The following is a 26,704-nucleotide window of genomic DNA, read 5'->3' as shown; positions in this document are numbered from 1 at the left end:
AAACCTGAACAAGCTGGCATTGGTGGCAGGGGGGGCTGGACATGCAGCTGCTGATTCACCCATCTCTATGCTGCCACTGCTCCGCCTGGCTCCAGGGGGTCCCCCAAATCACAGGGCCCAGGGTGGTTGCCCCAATTCAGCCCCCACCCCCAGGGACAGCCCTGCCCTGCCCTGCCTCCTCCCCCTGCCCATGCCCTGGACTGGAAGTCGGAGCAACTGTGAGAGTTGCCGGACAAGCCACCAGAAGAGCAGCTCCCAAACCAGTAGCACGCAGCGGCAGAAACCGCCCCACCGCCTCCCCATGCCCCCCCATCCTGGCCGGGCAGTGCTTGCCCTAGCCTCTGTCCCAGGTCCAGCCCCAATCCCTCCCTTGTTGCAGGGGCATTGATCACCACCCCCCACGCACTGTCCCTTGCCCCTCCCCTCTCCCCCCACAAGGGACTTACCAGCTGGAGGCTGCTGTGTCAAGTATCGTAAAGTTGAAACCTACATCGGAACCTCGAAACAGGATGTAAATTTATAAAGGATGTAAATGCCATTCATTGTAACGCAGAGTCATAAATCAAGGACTGCCTGTACACATATTCATTAAAGCGCGTCTTGGTAGCACATAAGCTGCTAGTCAGGTTTGCTCTCCCTGATACTTTTCGTATTATAAGCGCATGTCACAGCAGATTGAATCCACCGTTTCTGGATGGGTCCAATTGTGTCATTTTTTCCTTCCAGTTGGTGCTCAGAGGAGGATACCTGTTTCACTGTCTTATCAGCAAGAACCAAAGCTCACACAGCCCTGATCTGTCAACGTTTTCACTAGGACAGTCTGTTTCAGTCAACCAGACCCTGTCCCTCTTCACAGAGAGTTCTCTCTGAACACTACTCTGGGTCCAATTCCATACATGCAAGCCAGGTTGTCAGGATAAAGAGTTTTTTCCCTCTTCCCCTTGACCTCAGTGGTACACCCAGTGTGGCCACCAGCCCCCACAACATCCCTAGTGAGTGTCTTACACACTCAAGATGACCATACTCTGAACAGTTCCCTTCTACAGTACTAAGATGGTTGCTCATTGTGAACAAAAGAAGGATTCTTCATTTGGCTTACTCCATCCGTCACTGCCTTTCTTCCATCCGTTAGGAGCAATCTTCCCTTTTCTGTGATCAGGGCTTGACTGCACGTCTCTCTGGGGTGAGCTTTTATACTCCCTAGCCCCTCCCCCTTTCCAGTCACCTGACTTATTCCACTCTACCTGGCAGAATCTTTTGCTATCTTTGCAGTGTTTATGCTAGGGAGAATTGCGAATTTGCTTTCCTTGTCTCCTCCTAGGCTCCATTTCTGGCCTCTGGCTCCTATTGGCCCCAAAAGTTCAAGCCTTACAAGGGCCCTGCTGGCCTTCTGAGCTTTTCCAGCCCTTTCCCAAAGCAGGGGATTGACTCATTGTTATGTATGCCATGATTAAATGTAAGATTTGAAATCCAAAGAAGGACTCAGATACTGGCAGTGTGGTAGGCCTATTTCCATGAGGTCAAGTATATCCAACAGAAGAAAAGAAGAAATAAATGCGTTGCATATTCAGGACAATTCAGCTACTCATAAACAACTTTATGTCCAATTCAGTTAGGAATCATTAAATGGTATTTTGTAAGATCAATGACTTGATAAAATAGACACGTAAAAATATTGGTTCATCTAAATGCCAATTTACTTTGGTTGTAGGTTAACTTTGCATAGTAATGACAGTATGCTCCTATTGTGTGATTAAAATTATGTTCTTGCTTCACTTGATCAAATTTTCCTTTGAACATGTGGATGAAGTTTATTGCCCCTCTGACTGGAGAAGCAGAAGAGAGGGAATCAAATAAGGTTTCAATTCTTACTTCTTCAGTGTTCCAGTTTCCAATCTGGGAGTGAGTAATGAGACCATCTACAGTTTCTCAAGGCAGATGCAAAGTAGTCACTGCCGTGGCTGAGAATAAACAACTATTTCTTAATTGGAAACTGCCAGCAACCTAGATGAGGAAATATGATTTACTCCAAACTTGCAGTGATTATTTCCATAATCATTACCTTTGCAAGTTGCTTTTACAGCTCAGTCATTCCAATCCCTACTGGGGCAGACTAAGATATTTATTTTTAGAATTAAAGAAAACTGCTAGGTTTTACTTCATGAAAATTTGTCTGGTGGAATTGACAGAGTTTGTGGCCTGGCCTTTACTACGTGCCTTTTGCCATCTCTACTAATTTTCAGTTTTTGGCAGATGGGAAAGAAATGCTAATGCATAACATTTGTGTATGTGGGGGGTAAATGTTACAACATAACACTGACTAAAACATAGTGGCTTTTTTCTCATTTTGCCAAATGCCTGAGTTTATTTTTTAATAGCTTTCCTGCAGAGGAATTGGACAAAATTGTAATTCAGAAGCCATATCTATAGAAATGTCAATTCCTTTCACCTTCTTTTGCCTTTTATGTGCAGCCTTGGGCAACGTCAAAAGTCTTTGAAGTGGTGAAACAGAACATGTTGTGCTCCAAATTCCTTCTGCCTTTGTGGAGAGAGAAGGCACACAACTAAATAAGATATCATAAAGCTTAGTCCTCAAATATTTTATAATTGTAAAGTACTAAAATACCCAATCCTGGGTGTACCCACACATGCAATTAATTCAAAGCAATAAACTCCAGAGTGGTTTGAGCCAGAGTAATCTACTCCTGGGTGCAGCGTCTATACTTGTGCCCAGGACGGCAGCAATTTGAGCAAGGGTGGAGCAGTTTACACCAGGGCTGCTGCTTCTGCCCTGCTCTAGCCTTGGCTCTGGGTGGCGACTTCAGGCAGCAGAGTTGTGTGGCTAGGTGGCAGGCAGGAATCTGGCCCCATGCTGGCTAGGCTGACTGGGCAAAATTTACACTCATGGTCAGCATCTACCTGTGCATTTAATCTCAGTCAATTACTCTGCCATAAAATAGTACTGTCCCTGACAGTACTTGCTTACAGTGGTATTAATTAGCTTACTGTGGCCACGTCATTGCATGTGTAGATAATGATACTTTACTCTGCAGCTACTCTGAGTCTACTCTGGAGTAAAGCGCACATGTAGATGTGGCCCTGTGTTAAAAGTTGGAACTATATAATTTGGTATCAGCTCTTCCATTTACTTTGCAGTACAAGCAATTAAAATGCCTGTTTTTAGAGATCACTTACGATACAGAAACAGCATCTGATGAAGCAGGTTGTTGCCTGTGAAGATCCTTCTCATTAGATGGGAAGGCCTCTGAACCAGCTAATCCCTCAGGCCGTATGTAGACAAAATGAGGGGCATGTGTGCAGGACACTTTAAAGCAGGTTAAATGCTTTTGCACCGCTTTAATGATGTTAGTGTTTGCACGTGTTGGCAGCATATTGCACAGTAATTCCAGCTGCTGTAGCATATTCGGCAGCGTAATGCACCTTAAATGACTTGGGCTACAGCTGCGGAGCAAAGCACCAGGCTCCATACAGCTCTGCAGCCCGGGAAGGTAGGCTCCACCCAAGATCTTTTTTTTCCCACTGGAACCTGCCTGCCTGAGCTGCACGGAGGCCCAGTGCTTCCCTCTGCAGTGCCCCCCCAGGACCACCTGAGCTGGGTGCCTGGGGGAGCAGGGCACTGCTACTGCCACAGAGGGAAGCACCAACACCCTCTGCAGCCCTGGGACTGCTCCGCCCACCGGCAGCTCGCCCTTCCCTCCCTGCCACCGGAGAGGCAGGTAAGTTCAGTTGTGTGCATGGCTCAGGGGTTTAAAGAGCCCTATATTGAAACAGTGTTTTTAAAAACCCACCACTTCAATTTAGGGCCTCCATTTCATCTACACTTGTCCTAAGGTACTACTCTACCCTACCTTCTACACAGAAACTACTTCCAAGCTAAGATTAATGTACAGAAAACTCTTAATAAGCTGAGTTTATCAGTTGACTATCCCTCGATATGAGGATGTCTGCCGAGGGTGGGGTATTGGTGGTGAGGTTTAAGATGGATGAAGAATCCAATCCATGCTCTGCAAGTTTTTCCACAGATGTGACAAGTGGTGCTTAGGGGGCCACAGCATTTGGCCAATATGTTGTGCACTTTTCTTCCTCCTCTGCCATTTCTCAGCTTCCTGAGCAAAACAGTTCTCTTCAAAGTGGACACTAGCTTGATATATGGTGCAGCACCATTGAGACCTGTTACCAGCCAGCACTTCCTGGTTTGTAAGGCTGATGCCACCCTTACGGTATGCTTTCAGGGTGTCTTTGTAGTGCTTCCTCTGTCCTCCATGGGTCCTCTTACCATGACTGAACCAAGAGAAGAGGATTTGTTTTGGGAGACAAATGTCAGCCATCTACATGCAGTGGCCAGCCCAACAGAGTTGATGTTCCATGATCTTTTCCTCAGTGCTGATTATGTTAGCAGCAGAGAGGATGCTGGCATTGGTACAGTGGTCTTCCCATCTAATGAGAAGGATCTTCTTGAGGCAACATTGATGGAACTATTCCAAGTGCTTAAGATGGCTTTGGTATGTCATCCACATCTCACACCCATAGAGGAGCATGGGAATAACCTCTACATTGTAGACTAGGGTCTTAGTTTCCATCTGCAGATCTCGGTCAGCAAAGCACTTTGATCTTCCCAATGTTAATGGCAAGTCCCAGGCTGTGATAGGCACCTAAGAAAAGGTTGAGGGTGGACTGCAGATGGATCCAGTGTCCGCAAGGATAACACAGTTGTCAGTGTACTGAAGGCCAGTGATGCCAGTTGTTTTGCTGTGAAGGCGCCACAGGTTGAAAATCTGGCTTTCCATTCGATACTCAACCCCAACTCCAGGAGCGAGGCAATCACAGGTAATAAAAATCACAGCAAGATAGATGGAGAAAAGAGCTGGGGTGATGACGCAGCCCTGCTTAACACAAGTATGGATAGTAATTGGGTCTGTCTCTGATCCATTGCAAAGGACTGTGGTGGCTATCCTGTCATGGGGTAGCCTGAGGATGCTGATGAACCTCAGTGGACAACCAAAGCTAGCCAGCACCTTCCATCGGCTTCATGATTGCTAGAGTCAAAGGCCTTGTTTAGGTCAATAAATACCATAAACAGTTCCTGGTGTTGCTCTCTACACTTCTCCTGGGTTTGTTGTGCAACAAAACTCACGTTGGTGGTACCCCATGATGGTCTAAAACCACACTGGGATTCTGGAAAGACATCTTCAGCAAGGGGGGGGAGGAGATTCAGAAAGATGCAAGAAGTATCTTTCTGGCAACGGAGAGTAGGACGGTGCTTTGGTAGTTCCCACACACTGACTTACGTTGGTTGACAAGCTGACTGTATTTTCATTCAGTTTCTGTAAAATGCATCTTACCATGACATCTACAAGTAAATAAAACTAGCAAGATTGTAGGATATTCTTTTTATGTATAAGGACCAGTGCATCTTACGTTAACATCAGTAGTTCTGCATGGCTCAGGTACCCCTTATGACCCTTGAAGAGTCTAAAGAATATTCTTGACTGCCTTGTAGCACATGCAAAAAAGTCAGGTTTTTGCCATGATCTGTCATATAATATCCCTTCCAGCTAATGAACTTGTTCACTTGATTCAGGTTTCAAAGTACATGGCCAGATTCTCATGTGTTGTAAAGTCAGTTTATTCCTTCTTGCTTGACTCAGAACACTGAAAGTGATACACATGCTTTTTTGTGCAAAATAGTGGTGCACCACAGGGCAGCACAGTGCAGAACATAATGGAGAAAATGGACAAAGACATGAAAATAAGGTGGTTGTATATGCAATACCAACATTATGGTTGTCTTCTCTGGGTAAAAACAGCCATTAGGATCTTAGGATCTTATGTTAAAAATAGCTGGTGCCCTGTGCCTCCTTGCCAGGACCTGTACCACTCCATGCCTCTGTTGGAAACATGGGTTGGCACAAGTCCTGGCAAAGAGAAACAGGGCGTCAGGGATTCCATGAGTCTACGTCTCCATGCCAAGACCTGTGTGGGCTTTCCCTGCTAACAGAGATGCACCTCCAGATCCCAGGGCAGGTTTCTATAAGTAGGGAATCCTGACTTTCCCTGCTTACAGAGAGGCTACCTGCACTCTCCTGTCACAGAGCAAATAGACATCCACCGCAGTAAAGTGTGCTATTTAACACTACCTTTTGTTGCACCACTAATGTAGGTAGGGATGTCTGTTTGCTCACCATTTGTACCGCCACAAATGTGACATCAGATAACATCTGTTTCTTCCCTTACAGACATACAAGCCCATTGTTCCATTTTAAGTACCTTTGAAGTAACCAAGGTAACACTTTTTCCTGGACAATCAGAGCTAGTCCAACTTGACTGCCATTCAAGCTGTAAATGATTGTCCTGCACCTGTTTTAACGCTAGTGAAAGCCCAGGACAGTCAGCCCTGGGATAAACGTGACATTTGGAAGAGGAGTTTGGGGAAGGGGGAGGTTGACCCCCTGTTTGCCCATAAAATGAACAGAAAAACATGGCTTAAGTCAAAGTAGTCTGACTGCTGTGGTGATAGTGAAGGACAGTTCTTTGGGTGTACTGGAAAGATCCCCAGAGCACTCAGCTATCAGTGCCATTTCCTGCTCTGACCTCCTGATGCATAATTCTGCTGCCTCCAGAACTTTTTATTTTCTGTCTTTGTTTTAGTTTTCTTTCCTGTTACAATATAATTACTCATTCCAAGCCTTTGGCTGATTATTGCCCCTTGCCAAAAAGTAACACCTGTATCATCAATGTGCAGGTTTCCCTTGCTTTATGTAGGTTCTATATGTGCTAATTCGCTCATATGCAATGACCCTTTTTATACCACAAATGTGTTGTATGCAAGGTAAATTCACTATTATGCGATTGGTGTGGTGGAAGGTCACACTCAGCTGTTTCGTGCAGTGCATTGTAGGAGTGACACACACCAAAATATAGTCTCCTGTGTGGAGCTGTGCTCCTCGCTTGTTGTCTGACACGTTTTTCTGTAATTACCATCCCCATTATGGTAACATTCACCATCACCCTGTGCTTGTGCGTACTGTCTGCTGTTGGTGAGTACCAAAATTGTCTTGTAAAAATTGTAGAAATGGGTCTGGAGTCGAGGTCAAGGTCTTAGAACATATCCCTATTTGTTACATTGTAAAGTGGGTTCTCTTTATGCAAATTTAAATTATGCTCCATTTTCCAAGATCACATGTACAGCATAAAGCAAGGGAAACCTATATATCATAAGGAAGTTTCTATCCTGCTTGAGTGTTATCTTAATTTGCTGAAGAACAGCTTAAAATACAAACTTACTTAAATAATGTATATCCTCTCTTGAGCAGTCATTGAAGCAGGATAAAAAATGGCTTGCCAGGTTTTTATTGGGTGTTTGTTAACATACAATATCCAACAAGAAGTATGGTGATGCTGACTGGTAAAAGGTTCAGAAATGACTGATATAATTAATTAAAACACAGTTTCCAGTTTTAAAATCCTGAATTTCTTTATTTCCTTTGTGAAACTTAGGATGCATTACCTGGTATGCTGTATTTAGTATGCTTTTCTTTTCCCTTTTACCCCCATAAATGTGCCTAGGCATTTTACATACCTCTGACTTGAGGAAATTTCCATGTAAATAGACAAAATACAGACCAGAGGGAAACGAAGTGCAGAGTGTTTTAAAGGTGAAACATACTTTAAGGATGTTAAATGTTGTTAATAATTTAAATGAAGCCTATTACTTGGCAGCAATTTCTGTTTTTCATCCTCTTACTTAGACTTGACAAGTAAGTCAACAGTAAGTAGGCCATTTGGGAGATCTTAAAAATGTAGCTGCCTATAGAAGCGTATGGTAATTTTTCTCCCCAGTAGAGTTAAGTATTGGCATGCATCCAAATTTATATGAGACTTTTCTTTAGCATGCGTGTGTGTGTGTGTGTGTATATATACACATTTTTCCCCTATGTTACACACACATGCTATTCTGAGTTTTCCTCCTATGTTACATGCATATTACGGTACTTTGGGTTTTTGAATAATTACATTTGAAGGAGAATATTATCTTTGAAGGAAAGCTGTGATTAGGAATCTCCTTCCTAGAAGATATATATATGCTGGACCAGGTTGCCCTGTGCCTCATCTGCATATATGTTTTTGGAGAATCCCAGGATTCATAACAAGAACAACTAGTTTCAGTAATGAGTGGGGAGCTAATTAGCACATGAATGCTTTGTGGTGGGTATCTGCAGTACACACATATATTGAGCAGTGCTGAAGTGTGAGGTCACCATAGCTAGAAACACTGTTAATTCTGGTGGGACCCAGCCCAGTCAACAATATGGTAAATCATGAGCCATTTGTCTTGGACTAATATCATGAATAGTCAGATGGAGATGAAGGATGTTGCTGGTAGTAGGACCAGTTATGGTCCTGGACTGACTGATGAATCTGGAATTTGATTTGGCTAATTTGGCTTGGAATATGGAAAATTAAAGAAAAAGTTCGTACTATATATAAGTAGGTACAAAAGTGCTGCTTAAATATGTGTTTATGGAGTACAGTGCTAAAACTTGCACCAATTTCACAAAAAGTAAAACTTGTCAATTCTGAATGAACTAAGTCAATGAGTACTATATGCAAATTACCACAGCTATGGTTATTTCAAGGTCATTGTCAAATTTGCTCCTTGCATCCATGTGTTTAGGGAGAGCGGGGTCTTGATAGGAAGAAGAGGGGGAATGTGTGGCAGGGGCAAGGAGTTGAGGCAGGGCAAAGGGCAAGGGGGTGCCTGACCCCCTGAATTAGTTTCCCTGTTGTAGCAGTTGGAGGAGGCAAATTCAGGGCAAACCTCCAATAATTAGGCTGTGTGCCTCAAATATTATAACAAATTCATACATTTTCCATATATATAATCTAATTATAGGGGGTTGTCTTATAGTCAGGTTTATCTTATATTTGAATAAATATGGTATTGTCATATTCTCAGAATAATATATTATTCTTGCCTTCAAGGATCATAATATTATTTACATTACTGGAACAACTAAGATCTTTATGGGTTTTTTATCATAACTCTTCTTTCTATCCATAAAAGCTATACTGAGAAAACAAAGCTGGAAAAATAATAAAAGGGTTGCATATAGGTTCCTGTCTTCCCAGAAGTATTCGCTGTCATATGTTTTTCAGTTCTTTTCTCCATCAGGATTTAATTCTGTTATCATATTTAAGAATTAGAGAAGGTATCTGCATTTCTAAAACTCTGGGTTAAGTGTGGTATGTGAAAGGGATGCCGATAGGCTTTAATCTGTGTGATTTAGCCAACTCCTGTAATTCATAACTCCTTCAGGGAATAGAGGCTATTAACTCTGTTGGTCAAATGTTATTTTAAAAATAAAACTTTAATTTTCATAAGTACCACATGAATTTGCAATAAAAGAATTGACCTTCAGTGGGGTCCCCAAGCACTATGTAATGTAACAAAATATGTACTGTTGGTGCCAAGTAAAGAGTCTGCAAAAATACAGAAGAGTCTCAAGATTGTTTTCAAGATAGAAGACTTTAAATAGGAAAATAGGCAAGTTTAAATTTGTTTGCTGAATACATGGTTTTCTTTCATCTTTCTTTGCTTTGTTTTACTTCCTATTTTTCTATTCTAGTTGTCCTATGTATATCTGACAGAGAAAAATAATATAATAGTATTTGCTTTTCTCATATATTTTATCTGATTTAGCTAAAATATCAACACAGATGTTATTTGTTCACCCTCATTTACATATTATATTTCTGTAAATTCATGTTGCTCTAGTATTTCATATAAAAATACTGTGCATATCTGTTACAAGAGAATATAATTCATTCTTCCAGTGCTTATGGCGAGGGACATACCAAATTCATGGCAAAAGTAGGGTGCATGGTGGCTCCTTCAATCTTTTATGTTCCTCTGTGCACACCTCACCCCCTGCCGCTCTCCCTTGCAGCTAATTTGCAGAGGACCCCCCACCGCTCCCTTCTGATCATCAGGGAAGCTAAACTGCGGTTTTAAACATGTCTCTGTTTTTGCCTCCGCTCGGATTAGCAGCAGACAGCAGGGCCACCACTCAGGACCCCTCAGCCAATCAGCGACGAGTGGCAAAAATGAAGCCATATTTAAAACGGCAGTTTTTGCTTCCATGCTGATCAGGAGCAAGCCACTAGCAAGGCTGTCCACCACTCAGCTGGAGGGGGGCCACGATGGCACCTCCAAGATTAAAGAAACCATAAGCACACCCCAGTTCTGTCATGAATTTGGTAGGTCCCTACTTATGGCAATATGACCTGTTTTCCCTCTGAGTAGCAATTCTAAATCTAGCAAATATACAGCAACAAGTTAACCAAAATCACAGAAATTATGTATTCTCCCAATTCAACCACAGAGTAACCATGTTTTTTTTAGTATATTTTTCATAAAGTATATAATTTTGAGAAATATGTTACACATCTGGTTCTTCTAGGTATTAGATATGCATATCTCATAGAAGCATAGAAAAACTGAGCTGGTATCTTCCCCCTCTCCTGAGAGAAATGTCCATTTAACCTGCAAACTGTCCATTGACAGAGATTCTGCAATCTCTGTATAGTTTGCTCCAGTGCTTAACTGTCTTCATAGTTAGAAAGTTCTTCCTAATAGCCAACATAAAACTCTCTTGTTGCAGTTTAAGCCAACTACTTCTAGTCCTGTCCTCTATGAACATAGAGAACAACTGATCTCCATCCTTGGTATAACAAGTCTTTTTGTGTTGGAAGGTTTTTACCAAATCATCCCTTGGTCTTCTTTTTGTTAAACTAAATAATCCAAAGTCTTCCAACCTTCCTTTGTGTCATGTTTCTAAAACCTCTAACTAATCATTCTGATTGCTCTCCTTTGGATTCCTTCCAGTTTGTCTACATCTTTCATGAAGTGTAGTGCTCAAAACTAGACACAGTACTCCAGATTAGGTGTCACCAGTACAGAGCAATAGTGGAAGGATCATTTCCCATGACTTGTATATGGATTAATACAGCCCAAATATGTTATTATGGATTCACATTCCATCATGGACTCACCAGGAGCAAGTCATGCTTGATTAATCTGTTTTTTCTATGATAAGGTTACAGGCTTTAGCGAGGCTTTTGACACTATCTCCCACTACATTCTCATCAACAAGCTAAGGAAATATGAAGTTTAAGAAAGTACTGTAAGTTATGGTGGATACATAAGTGGTTAGACCATAGTGTTCACTGAGTAGTCACCGATGGCTTAATATCTAGTTGGGAGGAAGTATCAAGTGGCATTTCCCAAGGGGCCGTCCTAGGTCTAGTATTGTTTAGCATAGATTCATAGATTGTAAGACCGGAATGGACCTCAGAAGATCATCAGGTCCAGCCCCCTGCACCAAGCAGGAGAGACAACTGGGGGTCAGGTGACCCCAGCAAGGTCATTGTCTAGCCTTTTTTTGAAGATTTCCAGGGTAGGTGATTCCACAACCTCTGGAGGGAGCTTATTCTACAGTCTGGACACCCTGACTGTGAAGAAGTTTTTCCTAATGTTGGTCCTGAATCAATCTTCCAGGAGCTTGTGGCCATTACTCCTGGTTTTCCCCTCAGGTTCCCTGGTGAACAGTTGCTCACCAAGCCCTTGATGTATACTCCCCTTGTGTAGTGGTAAGCTGATACGAGGTCCCCTCTCAGCCTACTTTTCCTCAGGCTGAAGAATCCCAGATCCCTCAGCCTTTCCTCGTATAGCTTTCCATGTAACATTGATCCTATGGGTGGCTCTTCTTTGGACTCTCTCAAGCTTCCCCAGGTCCTTGTTAAAGTGTAGTGCCCAGAACTGGATGCCGTAGTCCAGCTGCGGTCTCATCAGTGCTGAATAGAGCGGAAGAATCACCTCCTTGGTTTTGCTGGAGATGCATCGATCGATGCATGCCAGAGTATTATTTGCCCTATTGGACTGGCTACAGCATTGCATTGCTGGCTCATACTCATACTGTGGTCTGTAATTACCCCCAGGTCCCTTTCATTCGTGGTGCTAGTCAGTTTGATGCTGCCAAGCCTATAGGTGTGTTGGGGGTTACTCGTCCCAAGGTGGAGCACTTTACATTTTCTTGACTTTGAACTTTGTGAGTTTCTGATCCGCCCAACTTGCTATCCTGTCTAAGTCCGCCTTTATCTGTAGCAGGGGCGATGTGTAGGCAGTGCACGCGGGTGCACTCCCTAAAAAAAGGCAACTGCTGTTGGTCCACAATCCCTGCTGGCTACTGCTGACACTGTCAGCAACGTCTGTGGGTGGTTGCCAACCCCGGTCAGTGCTTGCCACTTTCACTGCAGACAGTGCCAGCAGGAGCTCCCCTGCTTACTGTCACCATGCTCCTACTGCCACCATGCCCTCACAGCTGCCAGGGGCACGCGTCGTTCATGATCCATAGCCTGTCTTCAAGCATGACCATTCTTCTCCATAATTTGGTGTCATCTATGAACTTGGCCAGTGAGCTCTTCACCCCTACATTCAAATCATTAATAAAGATGTTGAAAAGTACTGGACTAAGCACCAACCCCTGTGGGACACAGCTACCCACTTCTCATCAGGATGAGACAAATCCATTCACTATGACTCTTGGGTTCTGTCCTGCAGCCAGTTTCTCACCCATTTGACTATCTTGGAGTTAAGCCCACGATCCTTCAATTTTCTCATGAGGATATTGTGGGATACTAGATTAAAAGCCTTTTGGAAGTGAAGGTATACAATGTCAACTTGCTCTCTCATGTCCAGGTGGCAAGTTACCTGGTCATAAAAGGAGATGAGGTTGGTAAGGCAAGACCTGTCTCTGACGAAGCCAGGCTGGCTGTCATTCAGAATCTTACCTTCTGCAAGCTTATTGCAGATAGACTGCTTGATGAACTTTTCTAGGATTTTCCCTAGGATGGAATTCAGGCTGATTGGCCTATAGTTACCCGGGTCCTCCCTCCTGCCCTTCTTCTGGATGGGCACAACATTAGCTCCCTTCAGTCCCCCTCAGGGATTCCTCCAGAGTGCTACGAGTTGTGAAAGAGTTTCGCCAGGGGTTGTGCAATGGCTTTGTCAATGGTTCAGATGATGGGGTTGAGTACACATTTAACAAATTTGTGTATGACACCAAGTTGGGTGGAGTTGAAGACACCCTGGAGGGCAGGGCTAGGATCCAAAATGACCTGGATAGACTGGAAAAATGGTCCACAAGTCTGGGTGTGGGGTGCTGCAAGATGCTTTGAAGGGTGCCACTGAGGTGTGAGAAGATAAGCTCATAAGCTTTGACTCAAACTTGTCCCTGCCTTACTGCTCCCCAACCCCTTTTTCTGACCACTCCCCCCAACTCTCTTTTCTCAGCCCTTCTGCAAAGAGGTAAACACTGTAATAAATCAGTTTAGTTGTAGAAATGGGGTGCTGTTCAATTCACAAAGTTATGGAAGAGTTCCTCAAATCTAGTGAGGGATGCCTTGAGTCCAAAAAGGTTGAGAATAATTGAAATAGAAAGACTCTTATTGAATGGGGGGAAAACAAATTATGGACACAGCGAGGAGAACCAAATGGTTTAATGCTTACCTCCTCGTAGAGTGGCTGGGCAGTGGGAGTGGGGGATCATTCAGGGAGGGCTGAGCCTAGATGCGCGTTTGTCTTCTTGGCTTATCTGTTTATCTCCTCACAGTTCACTTAACTGCTTATACGCTGAAGCACCTTTCAAAGGATCTGGCAGCTCCCCAAGGTGCCCCAGCACCCTGGTTGAAAATCACCATTCTATTTCTTTGATCTTCCTCTTAATTCTAACATATTTATAGACTGCTGAGTTATGTCTAAGCCCAACAGGGCAGTTTTTGGGGAAGTAGAAGATGTGGGTTCGAACTTTGGTCTTCGTCCTGGTAAGGCAGAGATAAACAGCTTCATCTGTGATCTTCTCAAGGATTCAAGAAAACGGGGGAAGGGAAGTGGAATTTTTTATGCTTCTTGATCTCCACAACTGCCAATGACTCATTTCAAGGTTGTTCTAACGTAGTTTAACTCATCAGTTCTCCCAAGTTGCTGTTTTGCCTTCCAGAAAGTGTCAGAGTAAAGTGTTGCACAGTTCTTTGATTAGATGTGATATATTTTATTAGCCTCTTTTCTACCTTGAATTACTACCACTGTAGAGTCTCCCTTACTCCCCTTTGGCTTTTTCCCCCCTCCCTTCCCTGCTTTACCTTTTGTTTTCCTAATTTCTACCTTTTTACATTGTCACTGACATCCTGTCACACTTTTTGCTTCTCTCATTCCTTGGAGTCTCAGAACAGCAGAGACTCCCTATCTCTGAAGAAGGGTGATTGCACCCAAAAACTTGTAAGAACTGTTTTCCAACTACTCAGTTGGTCTAATAAAAGATATCACATCTACTCAAAGAACTTTGCCTGCATATGTCCTTAGACTAACACAGCTACAACCCAGAGTAAAGTGTTTTCTTTTCTCTAAATAAATCCCCCTTGTACCCCACCTTCATAAAAGGGAGGCCAGGTAGTGTTGGGTGGAGCTGGGTATTTTAGAGGTATTATAGGAGTTTTTAGGAAGCTAAAATAGCTGGTTTTAATGTCTCCTTATATGGAGTATGGATCTCTCCTGTGCTGGTTAATATGATTATATTGTTCCCTCTTGCTGAAGGACTGACAGTAATTATAGTCATGGGTTGGCATTCCTGGGACAGCAACTATGGGTGCCTGTAGACATGTGGGGAGGCTTCTGGAGCATCTAATCAGTGTGTCTCATATATCAGCATTCCCTGCACCTCATAATGAGGGTGGGGGTGCTTTAACTAACACTCATTTGACGACCTTTATTTAAAGCAGCCCCACCCCATTTTGAAGTGTGGGGATGCTGATACACAACGTGCTGTGTACACTTCCCTCTGTACACCGTCCCCCCCCAGCACATGTATTTTGCCCTAAGGCAGAGACGTGCTAAAATGACTTAAAGTGAGTATCCTCAAATAGAATCAAAGGGCTTTGGCTGCTATTTCCTTGCTCTGACCATCCTTGCCAGTCAAGGATTTTGTGTGATACACCACAGTGTCTATGAAGAGACATAATGTACACTCTCTAGTATCTGTGTTTAAAAACTGAACTGCATTAACATTTCTATAATAGTTCAAACATAGTGGGAAAAGTCTTTTGGTTTTGGCATGCCTGTTCTGAAATGCATCACAGTCATTAATATAAAATAAAGTTACATCAGAAAAGGGGCTGGTTAACAAAACACCCCAGTAAAACTAGTACCAGTGGAGTCTGGTAAAACTCTTGACTTCACCCTTACTTTGATGCTCTTCACTTTCATCTTGGCTTCTAGCATTCTTTAAACCTTAAAGTTAAAGGAATTGAGGTGTTCCTGCTCACATTACTAGTGGTAGTTTAAAAAGAAGTAAGCATAAAGTAGCCATGTTGTCCAGTGTGCCATTGGTGGAGTGAAGGGGAAAAAACCGCACAGCAACATTGTATTGTCATTGGGAAATATCTTAATTGTATGTGTAAGGTTCTAAAACAATGCTATAAACATGCAGACAAACTGCAAGGTCTTCCTGTTGACACATATGAAAGCCAGAAAACCTCTTTTCCTGTCATAACATCCATTTTGTCTGATATTTGATGTTTTCTGTATTGATTCAGTATGTTGATATCTGTCTGTAGCTTGGTTTTTTCCAGTTGGCTAAAGTCCTGTTCTTTAGGAACTGGCATGAAATCCACTAAAGATTGGCACATCAAACTCACTCAACCATCTGCACAGTTTCTAAAGTTCATGAATTATTCAGGTTTCTGTCTATATAGCTGTACTGACACTAGGTGGAGCATTCCATTTTGCCAGCCCATTTAGGATTCCTAAAGTCTCACTGCAGCACTAACACACTGACCTATAACTGTCCATATTTGCTGTTAGAACCTTCCCATTATATTGTGTTTCCACTTGAATACTTTTGAGGCTGCCATTAAACTGCCTGAAGTTTAATATATATCTCCAAAACATGTATTTGATTGCTTTAGAAGAACTTGTGTTATCACAAGGTTGTTTACTCTTTCCTAGTATTCTAGAAGTTTTAAAGTTTACTGAATGCTGACAGCTGCAGAAAATAAAAGTGCTACTAATTAAAACTACATTATAACCAGGGGTAGATTCAGAGGGGGTGCACCCCGGTACTTGCAACCCTCCTGATTTCATGCTCCACCCAAAGTTTAAAACCAGCCGCATGGCAGTGAGAGCAGTATTTCTAGTTAGGCAGCGTTGAGGGAGTCAGTTGACTTAACAGTTCATTGTAATCTGCCAAATTCCACAGGTGTTAATGACTCGCTCTTCTTTTTAATGGTTTTGATGTTCCACCAATCCAGCTATCTTTTGTTCTGCGATTCTGCTGTCTGTTGGCTGCACCTGGTAATGAAGCTCCTATTTCACAGCCCTGGAGATTGTTTTAACTCATTCCAGTGAAGTTATACTTTTTTTTTTTTTTGCTTCAACCTTAAACTGAATAATACAACTGTAGGCCTCTAGCATATTAGTAAAGCTTTTAGTTTATTTTTAACTGGAGAAAAATATATAGAATTTGTCTCTTTCAGAATATATATATTCATTCTCTATATATATACAGAGAGAGAGAGAATATATACATAGAGATATATATTCAAAAAGGGAGAAATCATGACAAAAGTGTGAGTTACTCCTTTCATGTGAAAAAACTTAGAGCTTTATTAAACTCATGTTAAGATCATTTAGAATCTGTTGACTTTTCATTTTTTTTTTACCTGTTTTAATTTGTACATTTACGGTGATCTCCTCTGCTCCCCTGATTTCCTCTACTGTATCTGTATGAATGATTCTCAGATATGCTTCTCTACATCTTGGTTCAGTTTCACACTTTTAATTCTCTTGAACATCATTGTTAAGATAGCTTATAATCGCTGATCTATCTTTCCCAATGCTCTTTCTCTCTTTTATCATTTCTGCTGTAGCCACTGACCAGTTACCTACCATCCACTTCTCTACAGTAGCTTTGTCAACTGTTGGGAATTAAAGAGACTGGAATACTAGGATTTAATTGTAGGAGAAGCAGATTTGAGTCATGTAAATGTTGGGGATGCTATAGAACATGGGCAGGCAAAGTCCAGCCTACAGGCTGGATTGGGCCCATGGCGGACTCCATTTCCCAGCAGCCCCTTCTCACATTGCTGTGGCTGGTTTCCGTGGAGACCCCAGTAAAGGTGGTGCCTGTGATATTAAGCCAGTTGTGCTGAATATGAAATAAAGCTTACAGATAGGAACCACAAAATTAATATTGTCTTTCTAAAAGGAATGTGCAAGGAGTAATATGCAAATTACTCTACATCTATTTCTGTACAGCTGCTATTCTATACTACATATATAAACATATTATAGATGTACACACATACTCCGTACTCTAGCATTACGCGCGTGGGCGCACACACAGCTGGTAGAACAATAAAAACATAGTTTTACTAAAAAATTGCTTTGTTTTGCAAATCATATATTGTTTTAACCCAACAATTAATCATAAAGTTCTGTATGTCTGATGTGAGGTTTTATTTTATTAGACAGTAATTGAGACCATATTTGAACAATTCTGGGAAGTCAATTTTCTTTCTTATTGATTTTAATATATGTTATTGCAGGGTGTGGGAAAAAACAAGATCGTTGACAGATTCCTTCACCTGTTAAACAGACCTAGAGAATATTTACAGCTTCATAGGTAAGAATGTTATTTTATGTGATACTTTTGATGGAATTTCACTTTTTCATCTCACTAGTCTGATTTGTTGGTATTTTAAGTCTCACATTCCTGAAGTCCATTCCTTATTATTTGCAGTTCTGTAGTGCTGAGCTTTAGTCCGTACACTGGGGTCCCAGTTTATAAGTGCTATATAGACACAGAATAAACCATCCTTGCCCCAAAGAGTTTACAGCAAATGGATGGGGGACTATTAAGAGACAGTGGGCAGTAATGGTTAGAAAGATAGGCACCCATTCAAGTGCACCAGTAGTTAACCATTGTCAAGCTGTACAGAGGGATTTGAAAGAAAATGAGTTTGTTTTGTCAGTGTTTACTGAGAGCTTTTGCTGTGTCAGGGCCTGCATAGAAAAAAGCCTACACGTGCTTATTTGGAAATGTAAGTAGTAGATGAGGGTGTCTGAAAATTCTAGCTGGAAATGCATAGTCTTCCTTTTACACTCTGGTAACTTCTTCCAAAAATCTGTTTTGCATGACAAGGAGAGCCAGAGCAAAGCTAAGCGTAAACGTATATTGCATGTTTTTTTCCTCATTTCTGCTCCTCCGTGTATCTAAAACATCACGGCTGAAACTGAAATATGTTTATCTTTGCCTGTTTGATCACATAATCTCTTTGTTGCTTCTTCCACACTTCTCTCTGCTGGAGTGTTCTCCTTCCATATAAATTTCAAACTTGCTGTCATGCTGATGGCTTTGGCTAACTCTGTTTTCCTACCTCTTTATTGTCATCTTATATACCCCATGCCTCTCCATGCTCCACAACTTATCTTCTAAATCGGGGGTGGGCAAAATGCGGACTCTGGGCCAGATGCGGCTCACTAGGACATTTTATCTGGCCTGCGGGGCCACTAAAAAATTTAGAAAATTAATATTTATCTGCCCCTGGCTGCCTGTCATGCAGCCCTCGATGGCTTGTCAAAACTCAGTAAGTGGCAGCTAGGATAGATTTCATAGACATTAGGGCTGGAAGGGACCTTGGAAGATCGAGTCCAGCCACCCGCCCAAAAGGCAGGAAGTCAGCTGGGGTCATAGGATCCCAGCAAGATAAGCATCCAGTTTATTCTTGAAGGTGTTCAATGTAGGTGCTTGAACCACCTCCGATGGCAGGCTATTCCAGACCTTGGGGGCTCAGACAAGAAAGAAATTCTTCCTTATGTCCAGCCTGAAACGGTCTTGCAGGAGTTTATGACAATTCGACCTAGTCATCCCTTGGGGTGCTCTGGTGAACAAACATTCCCCCAGATACTGGTGGTCACCCCCGATAAACTTACAGGTGGCCATCAGATCACCCCTGAGCCTGCGCTTTTCCAGGCTAAAGAGGCCCATGGCTCTCAGCCTGTCGTTGTAAGGTCTGTTTCCTGACCTCTGATCATGCACATGCTTAAAGTATAATTTATAATACCTACAATATGGTTGTAGAACATGTTAGAATGTGGTAATTGGCATATTCTATAAATAATAAAATAAAAACTTTTTTCCTCAATGAAGAAAAATGCTCATGTGGTTTTTAAGTAAGTAGGATTATAGGAATCTATAAATATCCTATTGAAAAAATATTAATTTCTTTGAAAGTGATAAACCATAATATTACATTCTTTAGAGGATTATTTGGAGAAAGTTAAGTCTCTTCTATTAAATTTTGGTGAGCTTTTCAAATAATGTTATAGAACTCATTTAGTTTAATTCCAATATTACATTTTATGTGACTCTTCAATAGTATTAATAATAAATGATAAAACTTACTTTTAGAATTAAGAGCCAAATAAGCTGTTGTCTGAGAGTAAATTTAATAAAGATCAGTGCTCTGTTAAGGTTTTGGTTCTTTGAACATTTTTCTTGCCAGTCAGTTCACAATATTTTTGTCAAAAACTGTACAAACATTGTTGTCTGATAATTAGAAATACTGCCTTGTATCATTCTTTGCTGATTGATACCTGGCTAGTATCAACTCAGTGAAATGCACTAACACTTGCTATTTGCTACAGAAGAGCACATGCCCATTTTCTAAGTGTCACAGCTGTCAGTATTTTATACATGGGTTACATTAGTCAGCTGAAGGCACAATTATGTAGCCTGTAATTTTCCATCACTTTTCTTGGTTACACAAGCAGTTGTTGTCATGATGAAAGTAACAGAGTAGAGAAGGTGTCAAAGTGTTAGTTGGTGGATAAGCCTACTATAACTTATAGGTTATGGTCTCCCCTTTGCTGGCCTTTTTATTATTTGTCTAACTGCTTGTGACTCAGTATTCTATACAGTTTATTTCTAGTTTCACGTCACTTGTTGCACCTAGAGTAAGGTCACTTGCCAGTTCTTTTCTCTGGGACTTCAAGGGTGGAACTGCCTCTCCCCCTTGGTTCTCAGAGCTTTCTCTTTCTGGTGTACTTGAACAGTAGAAGGCACCTTCAGGGGGCTTTACCACCTCATTTCCAAGTTTGACGTGTGGAGCAAGAGCAAGTGAATGGGACATCGTTTCTTGGCAGTTACCTTAAGAATATCAAGGAACCCATGTAGAGGTATTGCAAGTCCTCACTGAGATGTCCTTTGTACATGAAAACAGTTGATATGTTTATGATCAAATTCTTGATCATATTGAATTTAGTAGTACTACTGTTGTGTTTAAGCATTTTCTGGATTGGGACCTTTATGTTCACAACTGTTCACCACAGCGCCCTTGGGGAGAACCAGGAGTAATGGCCACAAACTCCTGGAAGACCATTTCAGACTCAGCATTAGGAAAAACTTCTTCACACTTAGGGTGTCCAGACTGTCAAATAAGCTCCCTCCAGAAGTTGTACAATCACCTACCCTGGAAATCTTCCAGAGGAGACTGGATAGTCATCTTGCTTGGGTCACTTGACCCTAGTTGTCTTTCCTGCCTAGTGCAGGGGGCTGGACCTAATGATCTTCTGAGGTCCCTGCCAGCCTTACAATTTATGAATCTATATATATATGTATTTGTATGTAATAAGCATTTATTAAAACAAATGCTACATGCTTGTGATAGAAAAGGGGACAGATAATAATAATGAGTGGGCACTGTATTTTAATAAACCATTTAGTTTCTGGGCCAAAAAGGCAAAACCACAAGGATAGTGTATCTTTAATAGTGACTTTACTTGAAGAAGAATAGCTGAAGAAACTAGTGGCATTGGAGAAAGGAATATGTGGAAACAGCTTGAAAAATTAATTGAACAAACATTTTCACTAGCTGTTGAAAACAGTATTTTTAACATTATTTTGTTAAAGTGAGAGAGGCAGGAAAGTAAATAAAAGGAAAAGATGGTTAAAGTTCAGTGAGGTGAAACTTTTGAAATTGTTTTACAAACATGACTTACGGTTTAAGGCCTATTTTTTAAAAGTGCTAAAGTCTTGTTTGGCTTTCACTTGGAATTAAGATCTGAAGTCACTGAGACTTTTGAAAATTTTATTTTTGGTAAATAATGAGTCAGGGAGGGAATAAATGCACTCTGTGAAATCCCTTGTCAAATTATAAATGTCCTTTTTTAACAGATGGGCATACATAGAACCAAAAATGCTATTTAAAGAATTGTTTCTATGTCAGTAGCATAAGGACTCTTAATGGCTTATTCAGTATAAATACCCTGAAAATTAGTTATCAATTTCAGATAATTTTTTTAAGGAAGTGTTTATATTATACCTATCACTTTGCTGAAGAGTCAGTGAGCTAATCTCATAAGCAATTTTTAAATCGCATTTTACGAGAGTGTTTGTTCATGAAGATGATGAGAGGATTTGCAAGACAGACTAAGCAGGATTTTTTTTAAACATCTCTTCTGACATCTGAATTAATTTGCATTACTGAGGATTCACATGCAAGGGTCAGCCTGACCTTAAGGATTATTCTTCTCAGGGAGGCCATACATCATTTTTCCTAACCTTTCTTACACTTCTTAGCTGAATGTACTCATTTCCTGGGTATCTTTTTCACATTTTGTATACTTGTCACTAACAATGAAGGTGTGAGTAAAGGTAGTAAGGGAAGGCCTTCAGATGTATGTTTGCGAAGAAAATATATATACTGTGGGACCTTTCCTTCTGTGTAAGCTGTTTCTGATCATTCAGGTTATTTTTAATGCCTCATAAGTTGATCTGGATAAGTAGAAGAATGAACAATAGACTGGATGGATATAATAATGCTATATGTTCCTTCCAAATTAGTCCTGAGCCATTAACTAAGAAGTATGATTGGAAAGAATCACACTTTAAAAATACAGTTACTTGTCATAGTATTTTTATTCTTATGAGAGGTGTATTATCTGTACAATTTTGGTGGAATTCTGTTACAGATAATTAAGTTAGTCCTAAGATTTCCTGGCTAAAATTGCATATTTTATTCTTTTTAAATTTCTGTTTGAAGTTGTTATTTATTGTTATTTAATGGTGAACAGTTTATGGAAGCAAGTACCTATGAGTTGTGAGTAATTTTTACATATTGGTCTGAAAATCCATTGGTAAAGATTTAAAAGGATGTTGAGTCCTTCTGAATAAAATGTACTACTGTGTATAAAAAATAAACACAGAAATGGGTTTTAACATAGTGGTTCTCAACCTCCCTAGACCTAAAGCATCCCTTGGAAAATGACAGTTCTTAATTTCCACTCATTTTTAATAAGGAGAAATAATAGAGCAGTGTTTCTATTGCAAAGAACTCAGAAAGAATCAGAAAAGGTCAGACTAGTTTTAATACTGTGGATTCCTATTTGAAATCTCCATGTTTGTTATGAATCATGTTTGCACACTTAACAGTGCTAACATTTACATGGCACCCTGCAGCACCTTTGAAAGGATCTCAAGGTACCCAAGGGTGCCATGGCACCCTGGTTAAACATTATTTTTTAGAAATTTTGAAGGGTACATAGTCCTCCTTTTTAGTCTTAAATCTGTTTCATCACTTTATACTTTACTAGTTTTAACATTTGCCTTTTCTGGTAGAAACAGTAAAACATCTGCCTTCCTATACAAGAGAAATGAAAATATGTTATTTAAAGAAACATTTAAAGCCACTTTTACTAGAAAGAATCTGACTTTTTAAAAGAACAGCTTTGTTTAGATTGGGGGCAAGCTGAAAACCTTCTGAGGGATGAAGAAAAGTCAATGTGACAGCACTTATTTAAAATTCACAAAGCCTCTTGGGGCTAAGAGATTTTGAAATGGGGAAAAAATAGTAAAAGCATTTCAGAAGACACCAGGAAGAAATGTGCGTTGTTAGACCATAAAATCTGTCTTAGCACTGATCACAGTTATAGATAAATGTAATCATGTTAGCTCCCAGCTGCTACAAAAACCAGTATAAGAAAGTGTTCTGGAGTTTGGTCTGTTACCTCCCTTGTAATAAAATAGAAAAGGGTCATTTTACTTCCCTTTTATCATCACATCAGTAACTAATTACACATGGAGAAAGACTTCACTTTTCTCCATGTATTATTTAAGCACTCAGTGCTGCATCTTTTGGTTTGGAATTCATTTCTGCCATCCAGCTGCTTTTTAGATTTCTCTTTTGATAGTCATTCCTCCTCTCTGTTACACACCTACCATTTTTGTGTACAAGTACAATTGTTATCCTTCCATTTTCATTACAAACTCTTTCCTTTATGGGTAGAATTGTGGCTCAAGTGCTTGCTTTCTTGAAGTCTAATTGTCAGCTGTATAATTGAGCCATGATTAATCAATGTTGAGAGGGTATAAAGAGCTTTAATAACTAAGGGCTATGGCTGGCTTCACCACTTGTAGGTTGGTTTTTGCCAGCATAATCCAGCAAATAAGGTGCAGGCAACAAAGCTGCTTCATTAATGCACAGGTACTGTTAGACATCATGCCTAGATCTGGCTTATAAATGAGTTGAAAATTTTAGCCTCCCGTTCAAAAAAAATATTTTTAGCCCTTATGAATGTGCTTGATAAAGCAAACCCATGATCCAGAGGTGATCATCAGGATGGCTCTAGGGCAGTTATAAAACTGATAGACTGCAGAAACCATTGCCACTGCAAAGTGAAGTGGACTAACAACATGCAGACAGAGTGGTAGTAGTGGTCCATACAATACATATCCACTGCCCTAGATTGCTTTTATTTGGCCCTGCCAGAAGACATTTACTGAAGGAAATTGCAATGCTGTAAGGTGGCTGTCATCTCACGTCTGGCAGACCACATTGGCTGAATGCCAGGCCAATCTAGAAATTGAAAGCAATAAGCTATGATGGACCACTTCAGTTTTTCTGCAGCTTCCAGAATATGCTCTTAAGAACCTCTCACATCTTACTAAAACATCCCTCTCTTGGTAATCCCTTAAAGAAAAGGCTAATGCAGTACGGAAACATATCCAGCCACGGATTTTGTTTAAGAAAATTGCAGTTTTCCCTTTCACTAGCAATGCTTTCTCTACAAAGTTTGGTATACATATATAGCAAACAATTTACTGTGAGGTCTCATATCCTATGTTACCTGGAATTACCTTGCTGTTAAGAGAACAACTCTCTCAGCTGATTCCTAGATGTAGCTCCAGTCAGCAATGGAGCTCATCGTTTGGACTACTGAGAAACCCTTAAAGCATAATCTGAGTTCTAGGAAGTGCATGAATAGGCATGCAGTTAGGCTGGGCAATTAGGTGCCACTACTGCAAAACTTAAAGCCATTGAACTAAGGTTACAGCATCCCCTCAAAAACAAGTAGCAAGAACCCTTTGCCCCACATAGGGAAGTCAAGGTCTCCAGTCTGCAGCACCTGTAGTTTATTCAGTGGCTAAAGAAGTTTGTAATACCCTTCTGTAGAGCAGTGCCTTATCATCAGAGAAATATATTTCTGACAGGAGGACTGTTACTTGGGATACTCCAATAATTCTACCACAATAAGAGAGTGATTCTGTTATTATGTCTTTATTTCCCAATAGATGAAATACTCCTCCATCCTTCCGCCTCCCCCACCCCCAAAGTTCATGTGGCTGAGCTGTGCTCCTGGCTGCCCTCATGCTATGCTGCAGCTGTGCGCATGCCCACAGGTTCTGCCTACCCCTTATGAATCTTCTAGGTACCCCTAGGGGTACACATACCCCCAGTTGACAACCACTGCTTTAGAGCTAATGGCTGTGATGCTAATAGTCCTTATGGTTAAGTTTGCCTACTTTCAAACCTGCTTTTGCTTAAACTCCTCAGGGAATAGTAGGAAAGCAAGCCTACCCACACAGAAAAAGGATTAGGTCAAGTATAAATTATACCTAAGAGTCTTTTCTTCTAGATGGTGTTTTAAACTGTAGAACAATTATTTTGATTGTTAAAAAAGCAACACTTAACCTTCTATCAACCCCATGTGCATTCTACGAGGAATGGTTACTTAGGTGGGGGGACAGAAAAACTCTTAGAAAAGGAATATTTCCTTTTCCTCTGCTTTCTTCTGCTTTCTAGTTTTCTTCACATCCAGGAGAGAAGGATTTCTAGAAGAATTTCTAATTGTTTAAAAGAAAATTTCAGCTGTTCTCCTGTATCCTATGCCTTTTCAGAGTGGGGGGGAGAATAGTGTTTGAAATCACTGCAACTAAATAAGTTGCGTGACTTCCTGTTCATGTACCTATACAAGCACCAGACCTGTGCTCCAGATGTTTGCTCCAATCCATGCTTGATTAATCAAGTCTGCTGGAGCATGCTATTTAGCATGTATTCAGTGTCCCCGTGCATCAAAATGGCAGCAGGGGTGCTTTAAAAATTGTCAAATGAGCTTTAGTTAAAGTGCTCCCAGCACCATTTTGAAGCAGGGGATGCTGAATACATGAGATGCTGCAGAAGGTTTAATTAGAGCAGCTTTTGGAGCTCTCCCCTGCAGAAGATGTGTAAAGACGCCCATAGTGATCAAAATAATCCTGTTAAAGAGATCTCAGTGGTATTCCATACCTGCCACATCTGACAATAAAAACATTTTAGGTTTGAAAGCTATTCTAGTATTGAAATACCTACTTAAGGGAAAATAATGCAGTTTTTGTATTGAAAGCAAAACCTTAAAGCCCTGTGGATCATACTATGCCTCTCACTGATAGTAAAAGTAGAGAGTGTATTTTCATCAAAAATCTATTTGGTATTCTTCAATATACCTAAGAATTAGGAGGCATGTAAAGTCATATTAGGCTTGACAGTTGTCTGAACAGTTGAGTAGAAAAAATTAAAATTCAAAATGAAACATGAATCAGGGGTGATCACTCGCATGATCGGGGGCAGCAGGGCAGGCCCTATGAGGAGAGGCTACGGAACCTGAACCTGTTCAGCCTCCAAACGAGAAGGCTGAGGGGGGATCTAGTGGCACGTTATAAACTAGTCGGGGGGATCAGCAGGCATTGGGGGAGTCACTATTCCCCCGTGCACTGCCAGGAGTAACCAGGAATAACGGTCACAAGCTGGCAGAGGGCAGGTTTAGGCTGGATATCAGGAAGCGCTACTTCATGGTCAGGCTGGCTAGGGCCTGGAACCCACTTCCAAGAGAAGTGGTGCTGGCTCCTACCCTGGGGGTCTTTAAGAGGAGGTTGGATGAACATCTTGCTGGGGTCGTTTGACCCCAGTACTGTTTCCTGCCACGGCAGGGGGTCAGACTAGATGATCTGCTCAGGTCCCTTCCGACCCTAGAAACTATGAAACTATGAAATCAATTCTCACCTGATGGATAGAGGAGATTTTATGACTTCTAACAAAATCAAGAACTTTATTTATATTCATCCCTCTCTTGACAACTGCCAGTGTTTCTGCTGTGGATTTTCAACTCCAGCAACAGTAAAATATGGCATTGCCCAAAATAATTGTTCATCCTAATGATATGAAAATCGCGGTTCGTTTCTTTGGAGGCTCGCGAATAATAATTCCTCAGGCACACATTGTTAGTAACACAAAGGATATATTTGCAAATAGGGTC

The 26,704-nt window shown here is 41.1% G+C and overlaps 1 protein-coding gene across 1 annotated transcript in view; it reads left to right on the top strand.

Annotated features, from left to right (window-relative positions):
• Positions 1 to 26,704, top strand: part of VWA8 (von Willebrand factor A domain containing 8) — a 305,200-nt gene that overhangs the window by 133,602 nt on the left and 144,894 nt on the right. The window contains exon 21 of the mRNA XM_019528508.1: positions 17,680 to 17,756. Coding sequence (XP_019384053.1) covers positions 17,680 to 17,756 — 77 coding nt within the window. The remainder of the gene's footprint in view (positions 1 to 17,679; positions 17,757 to 26,704) is intronic.

This window comes from Crocodylus porosus, unplaced genomic scaffold, assembly GCF_001723895.1.
Source record: "Crocodylus porosus isolate Cpor-Errol unplaced genomic scaffold, CroPor_comp1, whole genome shotgun sequence".
NCBI classification, from domain to species: Eukaryota; Metazoa; Chordata; order Crocodylia; family Crocodylidae; genus Crocodylus; species Crocodylus porosus.
This window is presented reverse-complemented; position numbering and strand designations above follow the sequence as displayed.